The 11,016-nt window shown below is 42.3% G+C and overlaps 1 protein-coding gene across 1 annotated transcript; it reads right to left on the bottom strand.

Annotated features, from left to right (window-relative positions):
- Positions 1-6,752: 6,752 nt before the first annotated feature.
- LOC130191420 (dual specificity testis-specific protein kinase 1-like) lies at positions 6,753-10,766 on the bottom strand. The gene is made up of 4 exons (XM_056411076.1): positions 10,710-10,766; positions 10,050-10,133; positions 9,325-9,411; positions 6,753-6,973 (listed from the first exon to the last, which is right to left on the bottom strand). Exons 1-4 carry the CDS (start codon positions 10,749-10,751, stop codon positions 6,869-6,871), a joined length of 318 nt encoding a protein of 105 aa, XP_056267051.1. The 5' UTR covers positions 10,752-10,766; the 3' UTR covers positions 6,753-6,868.
- Between the last annotated feature and the right edge of the window lie 250 nt (positions 10,767-11,016).

The following is an 11,016-nucleotide window of genomic DNA, read 5'->3' as shown; positions in this document are numbered from 1 at the left end:
CCAAACAAATAAACTTCATAATTCTCAAAATTCTGACCCTTTGTTTTTTTTATTAACAGCATTTACTTTTACTTTTACTTTCAATACTTAAGTACATTTAATATCAGAAAATTACTTTTGATACTTAAGTACAAAAAAAATCAGATACTTTAATACGTTTATCGGCACGTGCCACGTATTGAGCGTCTACGATGCGAACGTTTAATTCTTGCGAAGATTTAGCCCTAGAGCTACTGAAGAACTGGATGCCTTTTTAAGATTGCATTCTTCACGATCATGGATCATTTTAGCTCGTGAGTGTCCAGCTATGTCGCCTGATTATGACGTTACGGATGAGGCCTAGAGGCCAGCGTCACCGCTCTTGTCAACAGGGAATTCTGGTTTTGCATGGTCCGATAAAGAGGCTCCCGAGACCTGAGGTGTCATGACCGGACTAAAGACTATTCATTTGGAGTGAGTCGGCAAGAGCGGATCCCTATCAAGCTCAAGACCCCCCCAGGATAAAGAACCAGATAGCATTTCCCCGGTTAGCCCAAAATCCTCGACGCATCTTTTGCCCAGATTGTTCGCGACCAGCTTGAGGCAGCTATTTTCAACGGCGTTGACAGACTACCACTAGACCTAGCGCTATAGGACTAGCCAGAGCTGAATGATTCAGCCGGGGTAGCCAGGGCCAAGGAGGTAGGTCGAGGTATAAGTCTGGTCACCGGCATAGTGTGGCAGCCTACACTTTTCTTTTTGCTAGTTACGTTGGCTTGTAGGATTTACTGTAGAAGACAACAATAGTGTTCATAAGTTAACCCACAGTTAAAAAGGTCCTGGCGGTCAGGATTTGTATACGTTCTGGCGTATACTGGTCACGTTTTTGAGTTAAAGTGGCAAGGACTACATTGCGGCAGAATGTAGCGTCACAGTTTCAGCGGACAATCTGCGTATCTTTTCTTCACTATTCGACTAACAGTGCGATAGATTAAGGTGGCTTCCAAGGATTAAAAATGAACTCGACAATATAATGGGATTCCCTGTGAGTCTTCTGGATCTGAGGCAGATGGTCAGAAATCGCAAAAACGGTCACTGTTTTACCACGTGCCCATGTTCTGGTTTGATTATAGCTTTCTATAACTTGCGCTATGATACCTGAGGAGACAAAATGGATTTGCAGCAATTACAAGAACAGTAAGATAAACTGACCTGCCATCAGTCCACTCCCCGTGCAATACACCTGATTGGTAGACGCCCATCGAGGCAGTTCAGTGTGAAGCGATTTACGGACCGCCCCTACCTAGACTACTTCTCTTGCTAAGGGACCTTCAAGCAATTGCAGTCTGATTTGTACAGCCTGTCTTATGCCTATAGCCTCCTGGGACTGCCCGTCACAGGGAAGAGTAAAACAGTTCGCACCAGCGATAGTATTCTTCAAACCGACAGACACTCTAGGGTATGTCAGTATTCAACTTGACGGGGTCAAGGGGTTCGTTGAAGCGGCAGATTGTTAAAATGGGCGATGCAATGCAATAACTGCAACCCAGTAAATCTGGACATCTAAAACTCTTACCGGCTGCACAGAGCGGTCTAAGTGGTAGGCTAACCAGTGAGGCTTCAGGTCCACGTTGGCTAACCCAATCGCTTTCAATGGAATGAACGGCATTGCAGGTCCTCAGAGGACTCAGGGCTTTAATGAAGAAGTTTCAAACTCAAATACTATGCTGTCGTTGTTGCAGGTCCTAACAGAGGCATATACCGTTGAGTTTATCCTCCCGGCCCACAAGCAAGCTTTACATCTGCAGACGTTCGAATAACTAAAATTTCTACGATCTCTGCTATGCGGAAGTCGGAAGTCAAACTCGATACTCTACGTCGTTTACATATTCGAAGGAGTCCACTGAGACGCTCTCACAAAAACTGAAAGCTCTCAGACTGCAGACGTCAAAATGCTTCTTCTACGTACGATTCTTCATTCGAGCTCTTGCGTCTCCGAGCTGCACCCACTACGCTACTGTTTCAACTTGAGGCTCCTGCTGAAATCAGATATTTAGAACGCTGAGACGGGTGAAATGTAATGGAGATCATCTTTACACGCCTATACAACAGTTTGAGCGTGTTATTATTTCAGTGTCCCGATTCAAGAATGTCATGAATGAGCGATGTCTGTATATTGCTAATGACTTCTTCCACCCTGGTAAACCCATAAAGACAGTTTGGTTTTTAACTGAGATTTTATCTGGATCACCAGAGGATCCAGTGTCTACTATCGGGTTTGGACCCATAGTGCTAAAGGTAAAACAAAGTCGTGCACAGGTGGTAAACACTTGCTCCCGTGAACTCCGTGCGGATCTTAGGGTAAATCTCGGCTCTAATATCGAGTGAAGTAAATCACATGATAAGTGTCACACCTGAACGCTTTGACGTCTTAAAAGCAGAGTAGTACAACCTAAACCTCTGGTTTCAGCAATAAAGTTGATCCAGTAGTCTGAAACACTTTCTACGCTGTTCGGAATGTGAGTTCCTGGATTACAGATAGTGAACCGAACTGCATATAAAAGACTTTGTTTTATACGGATTTGCATACTGTGTGATTTTTTATTTTCTATCGGATAATGCGGTCAGCTTTAGTGGGACATCAGATGAAAACCAGGTCACAGCATAAAAGGCTATTTATTCCATAAGTGCTCTGTCACTCGTCACATACTTGCTAATCCCGCCAAATAAATCAGCCCCCTTGAAATAGAACAGGGAATCACGCCTCTCTGCAGATCCTTGTGAGGATTTTTTTTAGCCTCGAAGTAAAACATAACCATCGCAAAGCCCAGAAGCCGATTTCAGTCCTGATGTAATCTCAATCCTCCGCCTAGAAAAATATTTCTGGTTTTAAACTGATACCCAAGGGATCCTCATGTTTTAAAGCAACGTATACTGCTAGAAGGTCATCCTGTTATTTTCGATATAGCAAACTGGAAACCCCAAAAAACGTGTGAAATGTGTGGGCGCCTCAGAGCAATTTTCTGAAGCTACGTAAAACATGGAGTTGCCCGGTCTCGTAGACTCCCAGTTTGCCTCCAATCACACCGTAAAACGAATCTCAATTCGTTGATAGACTGAACTTGTATTACAATTGTTCTCGTTGACCTGGTGAGCGACTCGGTGACCCACAGGGTTTGCTACGGTCGAAATACAGCCGTAGATGCTAACTGCCCCAGGTACTGTGTCCAGTAGCTGGGTAATTTGTCTAACGAGATTGCTCTGTTCAAACAGATTTAAATTGTCTCCGTAGGATTACTAAAAAGTTATTCTCTTACCCTGACCTTTGATGTTACCCCATTTAGAATAACTTTCTGACAAACCTTTCGTGGGACAGCGCCATGCTTAAGTACCCCATTCAACTTATGGACGTTACTGTATGACTGTTATTCAGTTAGGGAAACTTGCGGGCCACATTCCCTATGAGGGCACGGATGCCAGGTTGCTTGCAATATCCTCATCACTGCTCTTGTTTGCTAGAGATCTGCGATCCGATAGAGCTGGCTACTGAGACTTGATGTGTGTGTTTCTGATGGAATCATGCCCGTCGCCGTAGAGCATATAGATAAGCGCTCGGCCTTTTTGGAATAAGCAGTGCTCATGTCTCCAGCCGTCATTTTTGACGCCTAGAACTGTCTCGGACCGGAAAGTTTCTGTTGCCGCGTACACCCATAGTACCTGATTAAAGTGCTAGAACTGTTACAAGTCCATTAACATCTGAGGGTTGCCGGAGTACATATGTTAAAGTCCTTCATAGCTCCGAGTAAATTGGAGGGAAGGTTCACCGCGTTGACCTCCTCCTCCCCGTGGATTCACGATTTTACTGCATGGCGGAATTAACTTTTTTACCCTAGATGGTCAGTGTATATACGTTGAGTGACTGTGCTCTCACTTAGTTTAAGTAAATATATATCAACCTGATAAGCACTCCCAACAGAATAAAATATCCTCAAGTACAAAACGATGAGTGGGGATTATCCGTGTCTAATGCAGATCCCAAAAACTGCTACTGTCCTGAATACCGATGAGTCCTAAAGACGTATATACACTGGATGTTGAAGGATCTTTCTAGCTGCCCATTTCTCTAAGTCATACTCCGGGCTATCCTAGGTCTCTTCGACGCCGTAGCATTTAACTCCCTCCTTTTGATCGCCTGCAACAGTATGCAGTCATTTTGTCGTTGGGGAAAGTATGCTGGATCAAGCCAACGACTTCCAAAAAATGGGAACGCCTCAGCATATAAGAGCTACGGTCATCTAATTTTGTGACGTCTGGGTTCGGAGAACCCCATCTCAAACCCTATATTCATGCATCCAGTTCATGCTGGACCAGACGGTCTGATGACCGTCCTAGCAATGATCCTCACTACAAGATTTAAATTGGATTTTGCTATGTCACACGTTGTCCGTACAGTAGGGGCAGACGGGCACTAGGATACATTTTTGCCAACACTTTTGTATCCACCCCAGGTAAACTTGTAATCTGCGTTTTTGGCTCATCAGTTGACCAAGTCTGATGTTTTCTGTTAAATGCCACGTGGTAACCGGTCTAAATTCCACTGGCAGTTTTTTTTTTGCAGCTAGAAACTCATATCTCGCCGGAGGGTAATTTGGCTGAGGCTGATACTCGATGATTCCCTTTATTGTGCTTGAACTGCATAAGCCTTCCATAAACTTGAATCGTAATGAAAATAGACGTCTTGCAGTTGACTTCTGCAAATACGCTAGCTCGCCTTCTGAACTTTTGACTCAAAGCCCCTGGCCGCTGTCCCTCATCTTTAAGATATCGGACTCATATTGTTTCCTGTAAGTTTACCCTTTAAATGTATAGTGCCCATTTTGTCGTAGCTCTTTTACGTTTTTGAATCCTGATGGATTTTTGTCCTGATGTGGACTTTAGAGTTCTACCGGACCTTGCTAAGTCCTTCTGATAACCCACTTCATTTGACGAAAGCACCATCAAATAATTTTTAAGTTTGGCAACCGACTTCTCCAACTTGCTTTTTAAGAAAGGTACGTTATTATTAGCAGCCATTGACATGGTCTGACTCCTCCGAACTTGCAATGACCTGCTCCATTGTAAATCAACATCCATTTTTAAAGGTATTCAGAACAAATGTATGAGTGTCCAAAGTTCCTATAATAGAAAGAATCTACTTTCATATGGCCACCTCGAATGTGTGGATTCTTGCACACTTTATTGAGTAAAATAGAGTTGATCACTGGTTTCATTGATGTCTCGATCAAAGCGGGGCACCTGACTGCAGATGTTTAAAAGTAAACGCTTTATTTTGCATTTAATCTGACCTCTGCCTGCTTGTAAATAGTTTATAAGAACGCAGGATTATAAACTTTTATTACTTTGTATCTGATGATAATTGCCATTTTTGTCAGCCATAACAAATCCAATTTGGTCACATGTCTGCAAACATAAGCGTATTTCCCCTGCCAATTACTAAATCAAAACTTGTGATAAGTCACTGTGAACCCAGATTGCTTGACCCCAGTTTGTTCAGCTGGGTATTTGGGGACTTCTATAGTACTTGTACTCACGTCTGTGTGAGCAGATTAAATACGGTGATGAAAATTCCGAACCTGTTGTAACTAGATTAGTTGTATTTTTTCTCTCATTGACAGCGTTTGTTCTGTATGTAAATGTCTGCTGGACTTGTGTTTCAGATTTGTTTGTTTTGGGGAAAATCTACCATTTACTGTTTTAATACATTCATTTATAGCTCTGTCTCTCTGAATTTTGAGAATTCAAACGTGTGGAATGATTTACTAACATATAAACCTAGCTGCCTGAAACAAGTAGCATCAAATAGTGCATACCTGGTCAACTTAAAGGAATGTGGGTTAACCTTTAAATCCCAAGAAACGTAATTAATGTTGGGAGAAAAACAAAGAATAAAATATTTACACACACATAGTCAGTGAACAATGACAACAATATGACAACCAGAAGAAGAGTTGAAGACATTAATGTGTTGAAGGCGACCTCTTGTTTCTATGATTTCATTGTTGAGACGTAGAACAAAACAATGCGTTGGGACGATCTTACTTTAGCCCTGACAGATGTGTTGCAGCAACATGTAACTGCAACGACTCTGAATAATAATAACTTCATCATATATAATACATAACTTGAGCTTTCTGTTCATCTCCGATACACACATATATACATTCATACAAACGTATATAAATATACATATCATGTTTATATACTGTATATTTAAAAAATGTTGCATACATATATATTTAAATTTGTGTAAATATATATATATATAATTAAACATATTATATACATATATATATATTTTAAATTGTATATATATTTTTATTAAATATGTATACATATATATATATAAATGTATATATTTATACAACAAAATAAAAATATAAAGTAAACATGAAGTACTAATGTATTAGCAGATATAGATTTTAGTGTACACGGTGACTTTAGACCTCTTCATGTGTGTCATGTGTCTTATGTGAAGCCATGTACATTTGTTTGTTTGTTTGTTTGTTTGAGAGCAGAGAGGAGAGGCATAAAACACGTGGTCGGATGAGATCACACACACAGACGGAAGAGAAACCAGGAACACTGTACATTCCCTCCTGGGAGTCAAACTACGGATCATCACAGAGTTCACAAGAAGACAGGAGACCTCCAGTGCAGACGAGTTCAGGCTGTGTGTGGCTGCAGGAGAGGAGAGCACTGGCTCGAGTGGGCCTCGGGGGTCCAAGTCCAGCTTCCTTCTCCCCCGGACGGGGACCAAATCCTCCCGGACCCTCGGCGGCCGGCCTGCGGATGAACGGAAGGGGCTTCTTTCTTCCCCGAGGCGGACGACTCAGCTCGCGGTGGCGTCGGATGGCGGCGGCGGCTCCAGACTCTCTGAGACTTCTTCCAACTCATCCAGCAGCTCAGTGAACGCCGGCCGCCGGAAGGACTCCACCTGATGGAGGAGAGGAGAGGAGGAGGAGAGGAGAGGAGAGGAGAGGAGAGGAGGGAAGAGGAGAGGAGAGGAGAGAAGAGGAGAGGAGAGGAGGAGAGAGGAGAGGAGGGAGGAGAGGAGAGAGGAGAGGAGAGGAGAGGAGAGGAGAAGAGAGGAGTGGAGGGAAGAGGAGAGGAGAGGAGAGGAGGGAAGAGGGGAGGAGAGGAGATGAGAGGAGAGGAGAGGAGGGGGAGGAGAGGAGAGGAGAGGAGATGAGATGAGAGGAGGGGAGAGGAGAGGAGAGGGGAGGAGAGGAGGGGGGAGGAGAGGAGAGGAGGGAGGAGAGAGGAGAGGAGAGGAGAGAAGGGAGGAGAGGAGGAGAGGAGGAGAGGAGAGGAGAGGAGAGGAGAGGAGAGGAGAGGAGAGAGGAGAGGAGAGGAGGAGAGAGAGGAGAGGAGAGAGGAGGAGAGGAGAGGAGAGGAGAGGGGAGGAGAGGAGATGAGATGAGAGGAGGGGGGAGGAGCAGAGAGGAGAGGAGGAGAGGAGCGGAGAGGAGAGGAGAGGAGCGGAGAGAAGAGGAGAGGAGGGGAGGAGAGGAGGGGAGGGGAGGAGGAGAGGAGAGGAGAGGAGAGGAGAGGAGCGAGGAGAGGAGAGGAGAGAGGAGAGGAGAGAGGAGAGGAGAGGAGAGAGGAGAGGTTTCGTCTGACGCTGCATTCTCAACACGATCATGTGATGCATGACAGTTTTGCGGATTCGATTTTTTTTAAAAATTATAAAATATGTATAGCTGGTTCTGATAGATATACATATATACATACAGTCAGGACCATAACGATTTGGACATTGACACAATCCTCATCATGTTGGTTTGCACACCACCACAATGGATTTTGAATGAAACAATCCAGATGTGCTTTAAGAGACCTTCAGCTTTAATGTGAGGGTCTTTACCTCCACATCAGATGAACGGTGCAGGAATTACAACACATGTTGTACATGGCGCCTCCTTCTTAAGGGATCAAAAGTCATTGGACAAACTAACATCATCATCATTGTAATTGTCAATTTTAATACTTGGCTGGAAATCCTTTGCAGTCAATGACATGAAGTCTGGAACCAGAGACGTCTCCAGACGCTGGATTTCATCCCTGGTGACGCTCTGCCAGGCCTCGACTGCCACTGTCTTCACCTCCTGATGCTTCTTGGGGCATTTTGCCTTCAGTTTGGTCTTCAGCAAGTGAAATGCAGCTCCATTGGATTCAGGTCAGGTGATTGACTTGGCCATTGCAGAACATATATACACTTACACTACCCTTCAAAAGTTTGGGGTCACTTAGAAATGTCTTTATTTTTCAAAGAAAAGCACTGTTTTTTCAATAAAGATAACATTAATCAAAAATACACACTATACATTGTTAATGTGGTAAATGACTATTCTAGGTGGAAACGTCTGGTTTCTAATGAAATATCTCCAGAGGTGTATAGAGGCCCATTTCCATCAACTATCACTCCAGTGTTCTAATGGTACATTGTGTTTGCTAATCGCCTTAGAAGACTAATATCTGATTAGAAAACCCTTGTGCAATTATGTTAGCACAGCTGAAAACAGTTATGCTGGTGATATAAGCTATACAACTGGCCTTCCTTTGAGCTTGAAGTTTGAAGAACAAAATTAATACTTCAAATATTAATCATTATTTCTAACCTTGTCAATGTCTTGACTATATTTTCTATTCAATTTTCAATTCATTTGATAAATAAAAGTGAGTTTTCATGGAAGACACGAAATTGTCTGGATGACCCCAAACTTTTGAACGGTAGTGTATACATCTATATTTACATACATATATACATATACACATATATATATATATATATTTGTTTATGTATATAAATATACATATATTTGTATATACTCTATATTTTTATTTTTTGTGTACATATATTTATATATATATATATATTTACTTTTTAAATATATACATTTTATTTTATATATATATAAAATAAAATGTATATATTTAAAAAGTAAATAAATATATATATATATATATTTATTTTTAAATATATACATTTTATTTTATATATATATATATATGTATACAAAAAACTCTAAATATAAGGTCAACATGACGTACTAATGTATTGGCAGATATAGATGTGTTTTATCTTTTATGATGAATTATAATATTTAGTATTTAATTTATTCTTTAACTTTCACAACAACGACAGTGCAGGGACAGACACCTCATCATTCCTTTCTCATAAAAGATAAAAACACATGTCTATCTTTAGTAGTTCTCCATCACTTGTCTTCCAACATTAATATCTTTTGATTCACGTTGCACATGTGTTGTCATACTTCCACCTACCATGCAGCAGCTGGCGGCGAGCTCCAGGAGACGCTGAGGACAGTCGTCCACCAGCTGCCTGAAGGCCTCCACGTCCAGCCCGTAGTCCTAGAAGACACGTGTTATAATTACAATATAATTGTAACATAATTATATATATATATAATAATTATGGGTCTTTTTCACAACACAGAACAACACGTTTACCCCACACAAAACACAAGGCTCAGACGCGCCGTTGGGTCATAACTCAAAATGTATGACGCCTGACACCAACTCAATACGAAATCTTCATGCACGTTATTGCTTCTACGTCCTTAAAGAAAATAATAATCCTCACAACTTTACCGGAGCTTTTTGGACCGTCACATCAGAGAATGTCACTTTCAAAAGCCCCGCCCACATATACAGCCGCTTGTTGTCATGTGACCTAATAGTGAGTCGTGAGCCGGCTCCATTGGTGGAAGAAGGACGTGGCTTTGAGTATTTGAACACAGCCGCTAGTCTAAGCTACTAACATGTGCCAATGTTGCTGTTATCTTCAATTTCACATCACACTGTTGTTTATGTGTTTCAGTAATGTGAGGTCTGGGACACTCAGATGGGCTTTCTACTGCACAATAACATACATTATCCTGAAATCACACACAAAGCAATTCATTGATATTACCAGTGCAGCCTGAGTCAGCGAAATACACGGCACACCATCGATATGAAGTCTAATAACACCGATGTGAGGTCACTACCTGTGTCCTGGGGAGCATCTCTGGGTCGGCAGAGATCCGGGCCAGAACCTCACAGAGCACGATGCCGAAGGAGAACACATCCACCTGGAACAAGGGACGGGCCGCGTTGTCATGAACTAGAACACATATGAATAAGAAGACGCGTAACAACTGTTTTGATAAAGAAAGATCCGTTTGCTGCTTCTTTCTGTCTTCTGTGAAAGTAAATGGATCATTTGGGGGTTTGGGGGGGGGGGGGATTGTTTGGAACCTGGATACACTTTAGGTTTGAGGGGATCAGAAGAAAGTATTGTCAATGTTTTCAGGCACCTTATCAACCAAAGAGAAAATAGATTAATCAAGAATATTAAGATGAATTGATTGATCAGTTGATCCAGAATGCTGCAGCTCGTGTTCTCACTAAAACCAAGAACAGAGATCACATGACTCCTGTCTTAGCTGCTCTGCTCTGGCTCCCTGTAAAATCAAGAATAACATTTAAAACTCTTCTCTTAACCTACAAAGCCTTGATTGGTGATGCTCCATCATATCTTAAGGAGCTTGTAGTACCATATCACCCCACTAGAGAGCTTGTAGTACCATATTGTGTGTGTGTGTGTGTGTGTGTGTGTGTGTGTGTGTGTGTGTGTGTAGGTGTGTGTGTGTGTGTGTGTGTGTTACCTTGCGGTCGTACGGCTCCCCTCGCAGCATCTCTGGCGCCATCCAGAAGGCCGAGCCCACCAGGATGCCGGCGTCCTTAAGACCCTCCCCTCCCCTTTAAACGGCTTGCTCACGCAGACCACGTCAATAAAAATGGGCATGTTTGGTATCCCAGCATTCAACATATCCTCATCTTTGCAAAGAACATATTACATTTTCTTTTATTTCGTAATATTTTTTCACAAGAGGAGCCCTAACACACAATGTCTAAAGTCGCTGATCAATGCAGCAGAGTAAGGTCTTGCAACTTTCGACGGAGAAAACGTAC

Source organism: Pseudoliparis swirei, unplaced genomic scaffold, assembly GCF_029220125.1.
Source record: "Pseudoliparis swirei isolate HS2019 ecotype Mariana Trench unplaced genomic scaffold, NWPU_hadal_v1 hadal_56, whole genome shotgun sequence".
Lineage (NCBI taxonomy): Eukaryota > Metazoa > Chordata > Actinopteri > Perciformes > Liparidae > Pseudoliparis > Pseudoliparis swirei.
Note: the sequence above shows the minus strand (reverse complement) of the source record. Positions and strands in the feature narration are given on the sequence as shown.